General features: G+C 57.4%; 1 protein-coding gene and 1 non-coding gene across 2 annotated transcripts in view; both read right to left on the bottom strand.

Moving 5' to 3' along the window:
- Nucleotides 1–18,162, bottom strand: part of VWA3A (von Willebrand factor A domain containing 3A) — a 73,060-nt gene that overhangs the window by 13,646 nt on the left and 41,252 nt on the right. The window contains exons 13-23 of the mRNA XM_066275894.1: nt 17,914–17,994; nt 17,085–17,179; nt 14,969–15,088; nt 12,091–12,165; nt 11,766–11,910; nt 10,844–11,039; nt 8,739–8,809; nt 4,129–4,281; nt 2,064–2,154; nt 662–772; nt 6–103 (exon numbers count right to left, since the gene is read on the bottom strand). Of these exons, the coding sequence (XP_066131991.1) occupies nt 6–103; nt 662–772; nt 2,064–2,154; nt 4,129–4,281; nt 8,739–8,809; nt 10,844–11,039; nt 11,766–11,910; nt 12,091–12,165; nt 14,969–15,088; nt 17,085–17,179; nt 17,914–17,994 (1,236 nt within the window). The remainder of the gene's footprint in view (nt 1–5; nt 104–661; nt 773–2,063; nt 2,155–4,128; nt 4,282–8,738; nt 8,810–10,843; nt 11,040–11,765; nt 11,911–12,090; nt 12,166–14,968; nt 15,089–17,084; nt 17,180–17,913; nt 17,995–18,162) is intronic.
- Nucleotides 14,283–14,389, bottom strand: LOC136336921 (U6 spliceosomal RNA). The gene has a single exon (XR_010731655.1). It is a non-coding gene; the product is annotated as a U6 spliceosomal RNA (small nuclear RNA).

Here is an 18,162-nt window from a genome sequence, read left to right on the forward strand (position 1 = left end):
AATACCTCTTGGCTGGAGCAGAGTGTATCCTTTCTGGGCAACTCAATTGAACGGCTCGCTCTTCTCACGCCTCTTCCTTGAGGGTACTTCCTGTACACCGAGCCTGGGAGGGGGGCACAGCGAGGTTCCCTGGTGCACCCCCCTTTCCTTTCCTCCCTCCCCCACTCCCCTCTCCCCCCAGGTCAATGTCTGGGTCAGTCAAGTCAGATGTAAAACTCCTCGGGTGCCCTCGGCTGACAGACAGAAAGGGAGCCAGCCCGGACCTCTTTGCTCCACGCCTCGGTGAAGGGTGGTCACCGGGACCTGCAGTTCTGCAGCGAGAGGGCTGGGCTGGGCCACTCCTCAGCACCCCTCTTCCCGGGTCAGCCCGGGAGCTGAGGACAGGGTCCCCTCCCGGACAGAGAGGGAGGGCTGCCCCCCGGGGGGGACCTCGGGAGGCCTGCAGAATGGACGCTTCTCATCCTCTTGCCAAATGTCAAGACCGCACGTCCATTTCCCTGGTCGGGGAGTCCTGCGTGCGGCGAGGATGAGCCCTGTTCGGAGGACCTGGGCTGCCCGCGTCCTGGGACAGGGGGAGGGGTCTCCTTCCCGTGGGCCCTGCCGACCTCCAAGCTCCCACAGGGCGAGGGGGCTGTGCGGACATCTGTGTCCCCCAACTCACCCACGTTGTTCCCTGTCTCTGTATAAAACAGGGAGAGAGACGTTCCCGCTGCCCTCAGCGGGGGCTTCCTCCTCCGTCCTGCAGGGTCCGCTCTGGCCGGCTGGGCTGCAGCTGGAGGTCAATGCGGCCTGTGGGCTGGAGTGAGTGCCTTTCCACCCCCTCTCCCTTCAGGCTTACAGCCCCTCGGTCCCTCCGTTTACAGCTGGGGCTCAGTGTGAGGAGGAGGCGGAGCAGAGCCCCCACCCGGGTGCTGTGGGTCCCTGGGGCTCAGTGTGAGGAGGAGGCGGAGCAGAGCCCCCACCCAGGCGCTGTGGGTCCCTGGGGCTCAGCGTGAGGAGGGGGCGGAGCAGAGCCCCCACCCAGGTGCTGTGGGTCCCTGGGGCTCAGCGTGAGGAGGGGGCGGAGCAGAGCCCCCACCCGGGTGCTGTGGGTCCCTGGGGCTCAGTGTGAGGAGGAGGCGGAGCAGAGCCCCCACCCAGGCGCTGTGGGTCCCTGGGGCTCAGCGTGAAGAGGAGGTGGAGCAGAGCCCCCACCCAGGCACTGTGGGTCCCTGGGGCTCAGCGTGAGGAGGAGGCGGAGCAGAGCCCCCACCCGGGTGCTGTGGGTCCCTGGGGCTCAGTGTGAGGAGGAGGCGGAGCAGAGCCCCCACCCGGGTGCTGTGGGTCCCTGGGGCTCAGTGAGGAGGCGGAGCAGAGCCCCCACCCAGGTGCTGTGGGTCCCTGGGGCTCAGCATGAGGTGGAGCAGAGCCCCCACCCGGGCGCTGTGGGTCCCTGGGGCTCAGTGTGAGGAAGAGGGGGGGCAGAGCCCCCACCTGGGTGCTGTGGGTCCCTGGGGCTCAGTGAGGAGGAGGCAGAGCAGAGCCCCCACCCGGGTGCTGTGGGTCCCTGGGGTTCAGTGTGAGGAGGAGGCGGAGCAGAGCCCCCACCAGGGCGCGGTGGGTCCCTGGGGCTCAGCGTGAGGAGGAGGGGGAGCAGAGCCCCCACCCGGGTGCTGTGGGTCCCTGGGGCTCAGTGAGGAGGAGGTGGAGCAGAGCCCCCACCCGGGTGCTGTGGGTCCCTGGACTCTGACACCCAGCTGTGTCTTTGACGTTGGAAGTCAGACACAAGCTCTGAGGCTCTCGGAGTGGAGTCCTTTCGTTAAAGGACACACCCAGGCCTGTCCCAGCCCATCGCCCCTCTGAGCCTGAATTTCCACATGAGGAAAACGGGGCAGCTACAGGAAGAGATGTTGGCTGCCTGGAACTGACGGGCCCCGGGTTTAACTGGGATGGTCTGAGCAGAAGGGCTGGCACACGATCAGCGCTCCTGAGCACTGGCCATCTGGTTCCTATCAGAATGAGCACGTCCTGGCCGGCCGGGCCCCTGTGGCCACCCACCCCCACCCTCAGCAGCCGGGCCTCACCTGCTGGGACGCCCGCTTTGCCACCGAGTGGACGCCCGGTCACCGCGTTCAGGGGGGGACGCCTCTCTTGGTCGGGGTCCTCCCTTACGCTCTGGAAAACAGGCGGTCTTCCCGGTCAGCGCGTTTCCTGTGGGCAGGCCTAGCCCACTCACCCGGCCTCAGTCTGTCAGGAACCCTGGCGGGGCGCCTAAGAAACTCCATTCCTCAGACATTTCTGCCTCATCTCCTGCCACAGTCAGAGGGGACTTCTGAGGTGAAAATTACATGTGTGAGTGTGTGTGAGTGTGTGAGTGAATGAATATGTGTGTGAGTGTGTGAATGTGAGTGTGTGTATGTGTGTGTGAGTGTGTGTATGTGTGTGTGAGTGTGTGTATGTGTGTGAGTGAATGAATGTGTGTGTGAGTGAATGAATATGTGTGTGTGAATGTGAGTGTGTGTATGTGTGTGAGTGTGTGTGTGTGTGAATGTGTGTGTGAGTGTGTGTGAATGTGTGTGAGTGTGTGAGTATGTGTGTGTGAGTGAATGTGTGTATGTGTGTGTGTGTGAAAGTGTGTATGTGTGTGTGAGTGTGTGAATGTGTGTGTATGTGTGTATGTGTGTGAGAGTGAATGTGTGTATGTGTGTGAGTGAATGAATGTGTGTGTGAATGTGTGTGAGTGTGAGTATGTGTGAGTGTGTGTATGAGTGTGTGTGTGTATATGTGTGTGTATGTGTGTGAGAGTGTATGTGTGTGTGTATGTGTGTGAGTGTGTATGTGTGTGTATATGTGAGTGTGTGTATGTGTGTGAGAGTGTATGTGTGTGTATGTGTGTGAGAGTGTATGTGTGTGTGAGAGTGTATGTGTGTGTGTATGTGTGTGAGTGTGTGTATGTGTGTGAGAGTGTATGTGTGTGTGTGTATGTGTGTGAGTGTGTGTATGTGTGTGAGTGTGAGTGTGTATGTTTGTCAGAACCTTCTCCACCAATGACCCAGTCGTCCAGTAGGAAGAGGACTTCTGGGCCCCAGCATGACAGACAACCCTGCAGGGAACTGTGCCCTTTGGGCACCTCAGTTTTAAGGCGGGGTCCCTTCATCGCTGGGCACAACTGGACGGTGCTGGTAGTGAAACAAGTCACCCAGGCCCCTGGACCAGCCGAGACCTCTGGGTGAGCTGTGATGACAAAGGCCAGAGCTGCCACTCCCGGGGCCACAGCCCCAGCCTCAGGAGGCCTGTGGGAGGCCCCTCACTGTCCCAGGCCTCCGCCCCCCGCCCCCGCCCCGTGTCAGCTCAGGTAGTGCTGAAGGTCCCCGGGGACACACCCGGGAACCACGGGGTTTCGCTGCAGAATCTGGGAGGGCAGTGCCTGTGGGGACAGGACAGCATGTCCCAGGAACACAGCCCCCGGGAACACAGCCCCCGGGACGATGTCCTCCCTCTGAGCTGGGCTGGCTGGTGGGGCTCTGTCCGTTCGCGACATGCGGAGAAGCTGACGGGTCTCCCGGCTCCCCGCCGTCTCCCAGCTCCCTAGTCCTACCTCTGGAGGCCCCGCCCGGCTGCTGAGGTGGGTGTTTTATGCCAGACGGATCTGACAGGCTGTGCCTGGAGACAACCACCCCAGGGCCACCCTCCCGCCCCCTGCTAAGCCTCGGTCAGCTGCAGCCAGAGCCCACCCACCAGACACCCCAACCCCCTCACTCCTCTGCCCCTGAGAGACCCTCCAGAGCAAGCCCTCCTGCCTGACAGCGCACTGGGTTCCCGTGCTGGGGGTCCTCAGGACCCAGACAGGGATCAACCCTGGGGTAGCCAGGCAGAGCCAACAGTGGGGGGTGGCGGAAGGCCAGAGGCGCCCCCCAGAGCCGAGAAGCAGGTCCCCCAGGGCTGTCCCTCCCCTTCGGGGCCGGGACTGGAGGCACGCACAGGACACTCCCCACTGAGGACCCTGCCTCCCGTCCCCACCCCCACCCCTGGGCCCTGGGTTCTGAGGGACCAGCCTGGGCCACATGAAGATCTAGGAAAGACCAGGACACGAGGTAGAAACAAACTCCTGTGTGTTATTAGGGAGGGCGGGGGCGGAGGGCGTCAAACCATTCTGGCCACTGAGGGGCCGGCCGGCTTGGCGGAACCGAGTGTCCTGGGCGGACTTCTTCGCTCAACCGTCTCTGGCTTCTCTTTCGGGACAACAGCACCTCCCAGGTCTCTTCTGGACCGGCTCTTCAAGCAGGACATGAGTAAGGCACACTGCAACAAGGGCCAGGGGCTAGCCACACACTGTGCCTCCAGGCAGAACACACACACACACACACACACAGAAGGAGAGACTGGTCTCCCGGGACCCTTGGATTCCTTTCTGTTCCTAGAATGCCAAATGCCCCCTGGGGCAGAGAGCGCAGTGGCTCAACCCTATCAATAGCAAGTACTACGGGGAGGCACCAGGCACTGGAGCCAGTTAAAGCTTGGATGTCTCATCCCTGGCCGGTTGCTCAGTGGTAGAGCGTCGGCCTGGCGTGCAGGAGTCCCAGGTTCGATTCCTGGCCGGGGCACAGAGGAGAAGTGCCCATCTGCTTCTCCACCCCTCCCCCTCTCCTTCCTCTCTGTCTCTCTCTTCCCCTCCCGCAGCCAAGGCTCCATTGGAGCAAAGATGGCCCAGGTGCTGAGGATGGCTCCATGGCCTCTGCCTCAGGTGCTAGAATGGCTCCAGTTGCAATGGAGCATTGCCCCAGATGGGCAGAGCATCGCCCCCTGGTGGGCGTGCCAGGTGGATCCCGGTCGGGCACATGCAGGCGTCTGTCTGCATCCCCGCTTCTAACTTTGGAAAAATACCAAAAAAAAACCCCCAAAAAACCCAGAAAAGCAAAAAACCCAAAAACTAAAAGCTTGGGTGTCTCAAATCCTCAAACCCAGCTGGGCAAGTGCTATCTTATCCTCATCTCACAGATGAGGAAACCAAAGCTCCACGAAGTTTAGGGACTTGCCCAAGACCACACACGGCTGGGGTACAGAGGACCGTCCATTCCAACCCAGGGAGGTACAGAATCTCCCTGGTCAGTGTGCTCTTTCTGTGTGTGGATCCAGCCGGCCTCCGTATCAGTGGGTCAGCTCTCCGTGGGCCCGAGGCTAACCTGGACACCGGCAGAGCAGTGTGTGATACCTGGTTCCTGCTGCCCACACATTTCTCAACGGCCTGAAAGTTTGTCTAAGTAACTATTCTCAGCCACACACTAGGAGATGCCCATTGGAATGGAAGTAACCTCCCAGGAAGGGTAGGTAAATAAACCACTATGACCCATGAGGAGCTTGTGAATGAGGTTATCAGATGAGCACTGAGGAGAAAGGGTTAAAGGGAAAAAAAGCAACAAAGAAGGGGCCCTTCCAGGAGGACAGTTAAGGCACACACCCAGGAGAGCCGACCCAAAGGACAGGGAAGGTCAGGGAGGGACAGGGGGGAACAGGGAGGGACAGGGAGGACAGGGGGGGATAGGGGGTTACAGGGAGGGACAGGGAGGGACAGGGAGGGACAGGGAGGACAAGGAGGAACAGGGAGGACAGGGAGGACAGGGAGGGACAGGGGGGTACAGGGAGGACAGGGAGGGACAGGGAAGGACAGGGAAGGACAGGGAGGACAGGGAAGACAGGGAGGGACAGGGAGGGACAGGGAGGACAGGGAGGGACAGGGAGGGATAGGGAAGACAGAGAGGGCAGGGAAGTGGGGAAGTGGCCCTGCCCTCCCTGGGGGCTCACTCACAGGTGTGTCCTTCTGCCAACGGCTCATCAGAGCGTGAGTCAGGCTGAGTCCCCTCCAGAGGCTCTGCCACCTCTGCGCCCTGACCCCCTGGTCGTAGTAGCCACCTGCCTGCTCACTGACCTCCCCGTGGCCTGAGCTGCCCCAGCCCCTACCTTTCCCACCTACTTGTCTCACACGCCCACAGGTCCCCCCTGTCCCAGGCCGACCTCCTGCTTTCTCTCTCTGGGTCAGCGGCACCACCATCGACCTACTGTGTCCCCCGGGGAAGAACCTGGAAGCCCCTCAGGGATTTCTCCTCCCTCCCTGGCCCTGTACAGTCAGTCCGTCCCGAGTTGGGTCAGTCCTTCCCTCAGTGTGCTCGTGCCCATTCCCCTGACTTCCCTCCTCACTGCTACTGACGGGATCTGGCCCCTGTCCCCCCTCTCTAACTGCACTTTGAGCTGCTCCGCCCCCGTCTCTGAGGAGGTCACATCACAAGGAGCCATCCGCGAACGATCTGGGAGGGGAACAGCAGACAGAGGATACAGGAGGCACCAAGGTCCCGAGTTGAGGAACGAGCTGCTCGTGTTGAAGGACCTCAAAGGAGACCAGCACGGACCACCCACAGACCCCCAGGGAGTCGGCGGGTCAGGACGGGCGGCAGGAAGCGGGTGTGGGGCTGAGCCACGTCATCACCCCAACGAGAGGCGGACCTCGGAACCCCTGGCACCTGTGACTGTGACCTGACGTGGACATAGGGTCCCTGCCGCTGTAACTATGATGTGAGTTAACGAGGTCCCAGTGGAGAAGAGTGGGCCCTTCCTCTGATATGACCAGTGTCACCACGAGGGGAGGGACACGGGTGCACACAGAGCGAGGACGGCTACGTGAAGACAGAGACGGGGTTGTGTGCGGCCGCAAGCCAAGGACGGCCAGCGACCAGGACGCCCTTCTTTTTTGTTGTTGTTGTTGTGTGTTTTTTTGTATTTTTCTGAAGCTGGAAACGGGGAGAGACAGTCAGACAGACTCCTGCATGCGCCCGACCGGGATCCACCCGGCACGCCCACCAGGGGCGAGGCTCTGCCCACTAGGGGGCGATGCTCTGCCCCTCCAAGGCCTCGCTTTGCCACGACCAGAGCCACTCTAGCGCCTGGGGCAGCGGCCAAGGAGCCATCCCCAGCGCCCAGGCCATCTTTGCTCCAATGGAGCCTTGGCTGCGGGAGGGGAAGAGAGAGACAGAGAGGAAGAGGGGGTGGGGGTGGAGAAGCAAATGGGCGCTTTTCATATGTGCCCTGGCCGGGAATCGAACCCGGGTCCCCCGCACGCCAGGCCGACGCTCTACCGCTGAGCCAACCGGCCAGGGCCAAGGACACCCTTCTTGACCAAACTTCAGTCAGGCTCCTCGGAACCTGAGCCTCGTCTCAGCTTGGCCTCAACTCTGGCCTGGGTTATTTTATTAGTGAGAGAGACAGAGACTGAGAGAGAGAGAGAGAGACAGACAGACAGGGACAGACGGACAGGGAGAGAAATGAGAAGCATCAACCCTTTGTTGCGGCTCCTTAGTTGTGCATTGACTGCTTTCTCACATGTGCCTTGACCGGGGTGATCCAGCTGAGCCAGTGACCCCTTGCTCAAGCCAGCGACCTTGGGCTCCAAGTTGGCGACCTCGGGGCTTTGAACCTGGGTCCTCAGCGTCCCAGGTCGACGCTCTGTTCTCTGCACCACTGCCTACCTGGTCAGGTCTGCTAAGCTCAGTTTTAGTAAAGAATCTCGCTAAGTCAGTTGACTGAGAATCCCCCCACCCCTGTGATTCTTTTTTTTTTATTTAATTTTTTATTTATTCATTTTAGAGAGGAGAGGGAGAGAGAGAGAGAGAGAGAGAGAGAGAAGGGGGGGTGGAAGAGCTGGAAGCATCAACTCCCCTATGTGCCTTGACCAGGCAAGCCCAGGGTTTCGAACCGGCGACCTCAGCATTTCCAGGTTGAGGCTTTATCCACTGCGCCACCACAGGTCAGGCACCCCTGTGATTCTTGACGAAGCTCTCTATCCCCAGCCCTGATGTCTAAGTCCTTGACTTGCTGTCGGCGAGAACGTGGCCCCCAGTCCATGGAGCAAGCATGCCCCTATCCCTGAAAGCGAACCGAGAGCCTCTTAGTACTTTTCTAGTGACTCTGTCCCTCTGCTCGTCGGCTGTGACCCCCCCCCGTCCTGGCTGTGTCCCTCTGCTCGTCGGCTGTGACCCCCCCCCATCCTGGCTGTGTCCCTCTGCTCGTCGGCTGTGACCCCCGCCCCGTCCTGGCTGTGTCCCTCTGCTCGTCGGCTGTGACCCCCCCCCCCCCGTCCTGGCTGTGTCCCTCTGCTCGTCGGCTGTGACCCCCCCCGTCCTGGCTGTGTCCCTCTGCTCGTTGGCTGTGACCCCCCCCCCCGTCCTGGCTGTGTCCCTCTGCTCATCGGCTGTGACCCCCCCCCCCCCCGTCCTGGCTGTGTCCCTCTGCTCGTAGGCTGTGACCCTCCCCCCGTCCTGGCTGTGTCCCTCTGCTCGTCGGCTGTGACCCCCGCCCCGTCCTGGCTGTGTCCCTCTGCTCATCGGCTGTGACCCCCCCCCCGTCCTGGCTGTGTCCCTCTGCTCGTCGGCTGTGACTCCCCCCCTGTCCTGGCTGTGTCCGGAGTTGAGGTTGATCTCTCTCCCCCTACGACACCCATCTTGCATAACCTCTTCCTCGCCGTGTTTAACAAGCATCCGGTACAATATATTTTCTTTTGTGCTGGCTGCCGCTGAAGGACTCTACCCAGGGTCTTAGGGGGAACGGGGCCCTTCCGACCCCCTGACTCCAGAGGTCGAGCCCTGGAACTGTGAGAGAACACACACCTACCTGCTGGGCTAAGCCACCTACTTCTTGGCACTCTGTCTGGCAGCCCCAGAAATGACAGAGGCCCGTGCCGTCCTCTGCACCACCCGGAAGGCAGGGCGTACCTTTTGGGAGTAGTTCAGCGCCTTTTCCATCTCGGACATGATGGCGTTGACGTCATCACTTTCGAAAATGCCTGGAGACCAAGCACACGGTGAGCGTGGGGCCAGGGGGTGCTGCGTGGAGCCAGGGGGTGCTGCGTGGGGCCAGGGGGTGCTGCGTGGAGCCAGGGGGTGCTGCGTGGGGCCACGGGGTGCTGCGTGGGGCCAGGGGGTGCTGCGTGGGGCCAGGGGGTGCTGCGTGGGGCCAGGGGGTGCTGCGTGGGGCCACGGGGTGCTGCGTGGGGCCAGGGGGTGCTGCGTGGGGCCACGGGGGTGCTGCGTGGGGCCAGGGGGTGCTGCGTGGGGCCAGGGGGTGATGCCGCCAGCACGTGGCCGTGGCTGCTCCCGGGACGGTGCCGTGTGGAGGTGGCCCGAGCAGGAGGAACTGACAGGGGTCTTACTGGGCTGAGCTGACCACCCCAACCCCAACACTGTAGTTACGGTGAGGTTACCAACAGTGGGGGACGGCCCTGGGACCCAGCACCCCGGCACCCAGCCAAGAGCTTGCACTGCAGGAAGACTGACCAGGTCCTGCTGTCCCAGTGGCTGTAAGGACGCACCTGGGGCTCACGTAAAGCGGCTCAGGTGGGCAGTGGACACTGACGACTCTTTCGAGAGGGACTAGAGTCTAATGACTAAGAAGACAAGAGTCTGAAATGGGCCTGCCTGGGTTCACTCCCGGCTCCACCACCTGCGGCCTGTGTCCCACTCTTAGGCAGTGTGGGGGGAGGGGGGGAAGAGAGGTGCATTCTTTGGCATCTGCTGTTTTTCAAATGTCTTCAGCTCACAATCATTCTTGTGGGGTTTTTTTTCTTTTTTTCAGTGAGAGAGACAGAGAGAGAGAGAGAGAGAGAGAGAGAGAGAGAAAGACAAGAAGGGAGACAGATGAGAAGCATCAGCTCATAGTTGTGTCACTTTAGTTGTTCATCGATTGCCTTGACCCAAGGGGGCTCCCGTGGACCCAGTGACCCCTTGCTCAAGCCTGTGACCTTGGGCTCAAGCCAGCGACCATGGGGTCATGTCTATGATCCCACGCTCAAGCCAGCGACCCTGCGCTCAAGCTGGTGAGCCCATGTTGAAGCCAGTGACCTCAGGGCTTGAACCTGGGACCCCAGCGTCCCAGGCTGATGCTTTATCCACTGTGCCACCACCAATCAGGCCAGCTCCCAGTAATCCTTATGCCCAATGGGCACATTTTGGAGGGGTATATGCTGATCCCCTATAATTATCACAATAAAAAAAAGTGCTGCTCTGTGTTCCACGTACAACGGCCTCGTCACCCACCTGCTGAGGAACATTCCCTCTGTGGGAAACACTAAAAACTGAGGGACCTTTAGGGATGCTTCCGAATCTGACATTCTGAAGTACTGAAAAATGGTTTCACTCTTCTTTACTTAAAAAATTGTGGTAAAATACACCTAACATAAAATTTACCATTTTGCCTGACCAGGTGGTGGCACAGTGGGTAGAGCATCAGCCTGGGCTGCTGAGGTCCCAGGTTCAAAACCGCGAGGTCGTGGCTTGAGCGTGGGATCATAGACATGATCCCACAGTCGCTGGCTGGAGCCCAAGGTCGCTGGCTGGAGCCCAAAGTCGCTGGCTTGAGCCCAAGGTCGCTGGCTTGAGCAAGGGGGGGTCACTGGCTTGGCTGCAGCCTCCCAGTCAAGGAGAGGCTCCCAGCCTCCCATATGAGAAAGCAATTAGTGAACAACTAAGGAGCCGCGACAAAGAGTGGATGCTTCTCATCTCTCTCCCTTCCTGTTCGTCCCTATCTGTCCCTCTCTCGCTCGTTATGAAAAGAAAACAACTACCATTTTAACCACTTCCCAGTGGGCGGGTCAGCGGTATTAAGCACATCACCCTGTCGTGCGGCCATCCCCCTCGTCCCCCTGTGATGAATGAGCTCTGACTCCCTGAACGGCAGTTTTCCGTGTTCGAACGTGGTTGTCACCTGCCGCTCTCCTGGACCCTGTCACCTGGACCTGGACACCCCGATGGCCCAGGGAGCGACGTGGGTCCTGGGAGAGTCCAAAAGGAAAAGGCGGGTGGCTCTGCCCACACTCACGCACCTGTGTCTCCAAACCAGTGGAAACGGCCGCCGGCCGCCCGGGTGAGCTCTCGGTAGGCGGTGGCCGTGTCGGCGCGGCCGGCGTAGCGGGCAGGTGGCACGGCGTCCATCCGGGGCTCGCCCGCGTAGAAGAGACACACGTTGAGACGGAGGTCGCAGCCCCCACAAGCCTCAGCCAGGTAGGCGCTCAGCGTGGGCTGGGGGGGACAGTGGGCGGGGGACTCTGAAGCTGCTGGCCTCAGGTCAGCGCGGCCTGACCCTCTTTCTGCAGGGTCTACCGGGTGCCAGGCCTGGTGCCTGGCACTGAGGATCGAGAAGGCCAGCGAGCAGGGTCACGGTTTCTCTGTCTCACTAGGGTGTGGCCGGAGAGCTGGACCCCAGAGCTCGGTTACCCCAGTGTTACGACACGGTTACGACACCAGGCAGCTTGTTGGAAATGCAGAATCTCTGGTCCGGGCCAGACCTGGGCCACCAGGACCTGCACTTGGACATCCCTGGGTGAGTCTCCCGCCTATGATGGAAAATCATCCTGGAGAAACAGCCGCTAGGCATTTACCTAGGCCAGATGTGGGGTCCTGAAGAATGGGGTGCCCAGGGCCTGACCAGCGGTGGTGCAGTGGATAGAGCGTCGGACTGGGACACGGAGGACCCAGGTTCAAAACCAAGAGGTCGCCAGCTTGAGGGCAGAGTTGCTGGCTTGAGCAAGGGGTCACTCAGTCTGCTGTAGCCCCCCGGTCAAGGCACATACGAGAAAGCAACTAATGAACAACTAAGGTGTCGCAACAAAGAATTGATGCTTCTCATCTCTCTCCCTTCCTGTCTGTTTGTCCCTCTCTGTTTTTGTCTCTGTCATAAAGAAAAAAAGAAAGAAAGAAAAGAGAGAGAGAGAGAGAATGGGGTGCCCAGGGCATCGGAACACCCACCACGTCCTGGTCAGGGATGCCCCCTGTGAAGAGGTAGATGGCCTGGGACTGCTGTTTATCTCTGTCCTCGAAGTCCACTTCCACCGCCTTCCGCAGGGCGCTGAGGACGTTCCTGCTGCCCTGACACTGCAGGGTCAGCGCCCACCTGGGAGGCAGGGAGGGCCGTGCTGAGGGAGGCCGGAGGCCGGAGCAGAAGCAGAACGGCAGGTGCTTTCAGACCTGTGCCCGTGTCTGTCGGAGGGGAGGGACTCCCCTTCCCAGGGGCGAGGGGGGACAGAGGGAGCAGCACCTCCCAGGCCGCCCGCAGACACGGCCCGTCACCTACTGCCAGGCGCTCTGCAAGCTGTCGTGGCTCACGGACACCATCCCGGGCCTCCAGCTTTCCACGGCGCTTCCGAACCTTGGGGACAGGAGAGGGGGCTTGTCCTCAGGCAGGAGACGGGCCCGCTGCGCTCCAGCTCTGTCGGGCTCCCCCGGACCCAAGGAGGCCAAAACCCTGACTCCACCTCCAGAACGCCAGGCTGTGGCCGGCCAGGCCCACTGCGAGATTTCCTTGCCGGCCTGCGCAGTCGCCGTGCAGGAAGGGTTGGGGCTTTTGGTCCCACCAGAGCACTGGATGGTGGTGGCCAAACCCGGGACACATTTTGGTAGCTTGTGTCGCCACGGGAACTTCCCCACCCCCTAAGGCAGGACCCTGTCCCCCTTTCTCACGTCCCCCAACACGGACCCGTGCCCACAGCACACATTTCACTCTCTGCGCCATAGTTTCTGTGTGTGTGCGTGTTTTTTAAAATATATGCATCATTTCATTTTTCCTATGAGACAGAATTTAAATCCTTGAGTAGAGGACTTATCCCCTTCATCAAAGAAAAGGTGACTTTCTGCCTGACCAGGCGGTTGGCGCTGTGGATCGAGTGTCAACCTGGGACGCTGAGGATCCAGGTTCAAAACCCCGAGGTCGCCGGCTTGAGCACGGGATCGTCCACACGAGCCCAAGCTCACTGGCTTGAGCAAGGAAGGGGTCACCGGCTCAGCTGGAGACCACCAGTCAAGGCACCTATGAGAAGCAATCAATGAACAACTGAAGCGGCACACTTATGAGTTGATGCTTCTCATCTCTCTCTCTCTCTTCCTCTCCTTTTCTCTCTCTTTCTTTCTTTTAAAAAAATTAAAAGGGGGAGCTCTCTGGTTCAAGACTGATTCTTGACTTCAGCATGGCCAGTCTTTTCTGAGACCTGGCACCTGTCTGTGCCTCCCGACAAAGCCGTAAGTTCCCTGAGGACAGGTTGTGTTTTAACTCCCCTGTGCCTACCGCCTGGTACAGAGACTGACACAGGGCAGGCTTTCCAATAAAAGTCTGCTGAACAGCCTGACCAGGCGGTGGTGCAGTGGATCGAGCGTCGGACTGGGATGCTGAGGACCCAGGTTCGAGACCCCGAGGTCACCAGCTTGAGCGTGGGCTCATCTGGTTTGAGCAAAGCTCACCAGTTTGGACCCAAGGTCACTGGCTCAAGCAAGGGGTTACTTGGTCTGCTGAATGCCCGCAGTCAAGGCACGTATGAGAAAGCAATCAATGAACAACTAAGATGTTGCAATGAGCAATGAAAAACTAATGATTGATGCTTCTCGTCTCTCTGTTCCTGTCTGTCTGTCCCTGTCTATCCCTCTCTCTGACTCTCTCTCTGTCTCTGTAAAAAAACAACAACAAATGTTGTCCATTTGTCGAACAAATAATGGATAGGTAAGTGAGTAAGCATGTTGCCTAAACTATTTCTTTTTTTTTTTTTTTTTTCTTTTTTTTTTAACAGAGTCAGAGGGAGGGATAGATAGGGACAGACAGACAGGAACAGAGAGAGATGAGAAGCATCAATCATCAGTTCTTTGCTGCGACACCTTAGTTGTTCATTGATTGCTTTCTCATATGTGCCTTGACCACGGACCTTCAGCAGACCAAGTAACCCCTTGCTTGAGCCAGCGACCTTGGGTCTAAGCTGGTGAGCTTTTGCTCAAACCAGATGAGCCTACGCTCAAGCTGGCAACCTCGGGGTCTCGAACCTGGGTCCTCAGCATCTCAGTCTGATGCTCTATCCACTGCGCCACCGTCTGGTCAGGCTAAACTATTTCTTTAAGCATTTTTTTTTCTGTAGAATTTATTAGGAAAAGATTAGGCTCTGGTACAGAATAATATATAATATTAACTGTTGACTTAATGGGTTTAGAACACTCCCTATTAAGGGGTGAAGTTATATAAAAAATGTATAATTCAAGTGGGTTCCTTTTCTTTCCTTCTCCCCTAATTAGTTAAACTGGTATGCAATTAAAAATATGTATGAAACTATGCAGACATTCAAATGATATGTTATGGTATCTATTTAAGCTAGATGTCATTTTTAAACGTTTACCTATAGTTACATATAATTTAAATATCTAGTTATAATAAAGAATATACAGTTAAGTATATTATCTACAAAGTATTTTAATTTAAATCTTTATTATTATTATTATTTTTTTTTTTTTTTAAATATGGAACGCTTCACGAATTTGTGTGTCATCCTTGCGCAGGGGCCATGCTAATCTTCTCTGTACTGTTCCAATTTTAGTATATGTGCTGCCGAAGCGAGCACTAAATCTTTATATTTTAAATTTAGATATACAGTTATTTAGATATAAAAATCCAGATTTTAAAAATCTATTTTTACATGGAATTGGTGATAGAGCGTTTAGATCTACCTGTATAATTTAGTTGTATACAGCTGCCCGTGAAATTAAAATCGAAATCATCAATGAAACATTTGCCTTTGCCAGACCCCACGCTGGGAGCTCAGATGCAGACCCACCTGAGGGCCCCTCTCTTTTTTCTCTCTCCTGTGTTTATCAGCAGCGTGTCGGCCAAATGGGGCAGTGGGCGGAGTGACTTTATCCTTGGCCGATCAAGGGGGGGGGCTGCTTGTTACCTCCGCCCCCGTGGGACTGCTCTGCAACCGTTTAATTATTCAACGCCCCAAACAAGATCCTTGGAATCAGATAAACCAACCAGCCAGACCCGGGGATGCTTGCTGGGTCCCCGACAGAACATCTGTCCTCTGGCACCCCAACGCCCGGAGCCTCAGCCCAGCGGTGACGGTGACGGAGGTGACAGCAGGGCACACCCTCCCGCCCGACCTCCCCCCACCCCACTCCCCGCCGGGTACTGAGGAGCTTACGCCACCACATTGAAGGCGTCCTTGTTGGACAGCTGCTTCTCCAGCAGAAGCCGCAGGGCATGCTGGCTATGAATAATGTACATGGAATTGGCCGCGGAGAAATCGAGCAGGACAACCACCCTAAATAGAAACACAGGCTGGAGGAGGAGGAACCGGATCTCTCAGATAGGGTTCTTTTTTTTTTTTTGCTGTTGTTGTTCCGTTTTTACTATTTAACGCGTTTTCCAGGGGAACCTGACAGGCCAGGCTCATCTCCGGCCAAAACATCTTCTCGGCGGTTTGAGGTCAGCAGAGGTGGGTTGGCAACGGTGGAGTGTGTGTGTGTGTGTGTGTGTGTGTCTGTGTGTGTGTGTGTGTGTGTGTGTGGTGGGGGCGGTCGAGGGACCTTCTCTCTGAGGGGGTCCCCTAGGGGAATGAAGTCTCACGGCAGTGATGCTGGAAGGGGCAGGGGGGCATATGCTGATGTGCTCACAGGTTGTTCCTTGTTTTTCAGCACGGGGGACAATCTTATCAGTTACAGGCTGGGGTCCTTGAGGGGGAACAGGAACGAGGCCAGCAAGTGAGATGTGGGACAGCTGTCTCTGCGTCTCTGGGGAAAGTGTGTGTGTTTTTTGTTGTTGTGTCCGTTCTCTGTTTGAAGATCTCTAGACCCAGCAGCACCCTCCTTTCACGATTTCAAATCCTGTGCTCCCACCGCCTCCCTTCTGGGGACCCCTCTAGGCAGCAGACGAACATCCACTGGGTTTAGAGTCAGAAGACTTTGGTTTGAGTCCCACTTTCTGTGTGTGGCCTTAGGCAAGTCACCAAACTTCTCTGATCCTTGGTCGGTTTACTTTAAACTATTTATAATAACACTCCTCATAAGTAGAGTTCCATTAAGAAGGGTAGGCCCCGGCCGGTTGGCTCAGTGGTAGGTAGAGCATCGGCCTGGTGTGTGGATGTCCTGGGTTTCATTCCTGGTCAGGGCACACAGGAGAAGCGCCCATCTGCTTCTTCACCCCAACCCCACTCCTCACATCCTCACATTTCCTCTTCTCTCTCTCTCTCTCTCTCTCTCCCCCTTTCTCTCTTCCTGTCCTGCAGCCATGGCTCCATTGGAGCGAGTTGGCCCCCGGAGCTGAGGCATGAGGATGGCTCCATGGCCTCCACCTCAGGTGCTAAGAAGATTTTGGTTGCTGAGCAACAGAACAGCAGCCCCAGATGGGCAGAACATTGCCCCCTAGTGGGTTTGCCAGGTAGATCCCGGTTAGGGCGCATATGGAAGTCTGCCTCTCTGTCTCCACTCCTCTCACTGAATAAAAATAATAATAATAATAACTAAAGGATATAATAGATGTAAAGTGTTACAAAGTATAATATTTTGTAATGCTACACTGATGTGATACATCGAATAAGGTATGGAATGATAATGACAGTTGTAACGGATACCCATTGTTTCTCCCGACTCAGCCACCATGACCTCTTCTGGCAACAGCATCCCGGTGTTCCTTTGGGAAACCCCTCTGCCTCTATCTGCCCATTTGTTGTGGGTAGAACTGACCCTACTCCCAGCTTTACCACTAGGCAATCAGAACCTCACGGCCACCCCGGCCAGGGTGAAGGGCTCATGGACGGGCGCACGCCCTGAGCTCCAGGAGTGAGTGGGTGCCGAAGCTGGTGGAAAGTAAGTGAGGAGCTTCCGGGGGTTATCTTGCCACCTGGAGGGGTGGCCCGCCTGAAAACCAAGCCGTCAGAGAAGAAGGGAGAGTGGAAAGAGGGGGACAGATGCCTGACCTACGGGAGCCTCTGTTATCGAGCCGTGCCTGGAGGCGACTCTCAGATCGGTTCTGGATGTTCAGTCCCCTTAACCAGACTTCTCTGCTGCGTTGAAGCCAACGTGCGCTTAGCTTCTGTTGCTTCTTGACTAAAAGAATCCCGACTAACACAGCGATAATATTATTGATGCTGATAAGGGGTGGTGGTGACTTTTCCCTCCAGCGGCTCTGCTGAGTCACGCTGATCCTTAGTCTAAGCGGCGCCTTCTGATGCAACCCGTAGGGAATCCGTCAGTTGGATAAGCGGTGCTGTGGCACCCCTCCCCCAAACCCAGGAATGGCAAGACTTCGGGGACAGGTACCTCTTTTCACAGACGGTGCCCCAGATTCTCCTGCTGGCCAGTGACAGCCACTCAATCCGCCTCTCATACGTCCTCATGGCTCTGCCCAGCTGTTTCTGCAAAACCCACGGGCCACACAGAGTGAGCCACGGCGCCCCGGGTGGCCGACGAAGGGGTCTCCGAGGAAAGGGGTGTCTCCCAGCTTCCTCTGGAAAGGGTGTGTCGAGGCCGTGGGTACCCAAGCCGTATAAACATTCCATTAAATCATAGACAAGTCTGCCACAAGAGTATGAAGAGAAGAATCCAAGTATTTTTATTGCCCCATATAGGGGAGGGGGTAGAGCTTGTCCCAGAGGATTAGAGACTGCTTATTTGTATGTGTGTGTGTGTGTGTGGCATCCAGGTCTCTGCAGGGCGCTGGGGTGGAGAAAGCGCTGGAGATGCTGTGGGTGGACACAGCATCTTTGTTTGCAGGAGAGAATTCAGTCAACAGCTTGGTATCTCCACATTACTTTTTTGTTTGTTTGTTTTTGTGTGACAGAGACAGAGAGAGGGACAGATAGGGGCAGACAAGCAGGAAGGGAGAGAGAAGCATCAATTCTTCGTTGCGGCTCCTTAGTTGGTCAGTGATTGCTTTCTCATCTGTGCCTTGACCCGGGGGGGGGGGGCTACAGCCGAGCCAGTGACCTTGGGCTCAACCTCAGGGTTTCAAACCTGGGTCCCCCGCGTCCCAATCCGAAGCCCTATCCACTGCGCCACCGCCGGGCCAGGCTCTCCACATTCCTTGACGCCTTCTTTCCATTCCTCCTTCCCTCACCCCACATCCTGAGCAACTGAACCCATCACTCACCTGGTACTCATGGAGGAAAGGCAGGTCCACGTGGACATTCTTCACTGTCCCATCATGCCACTGAAACTGTATCATTGCCCTCTGTACTCAGGTGCGGCCAGCAGGGGCAGGTGAATGGAAACACACCGTGAGGAGGAATGTTAAGTTAGTCTGAGCACTGACCACATCTGGGGTCAGATTATACCATGTACTGCCCCTCCCCCTCCACCCCAAACAGGCCCTCGCAGGCCACGGCCTCGTCCAGGGCTG

The sequence above is a fragment of the Saccopteryx bilineata genome, chromosome 4 (assembly GCF_036850765.1).
Source record: "Saccopteryx bilineata isolate mSacBil1 chromosome 4, mSacBil1_pri_phased_curated, whole genome shotgun sequence".
In the NCBI taxonomy this organism is placed as follows: domain Eukaryota; kingdom Metazoa; phylum Chordata; class Mammalia; order Chiroptera; family Emballonuridae; genus Saccopteryx; species Saccopteryx bilineata.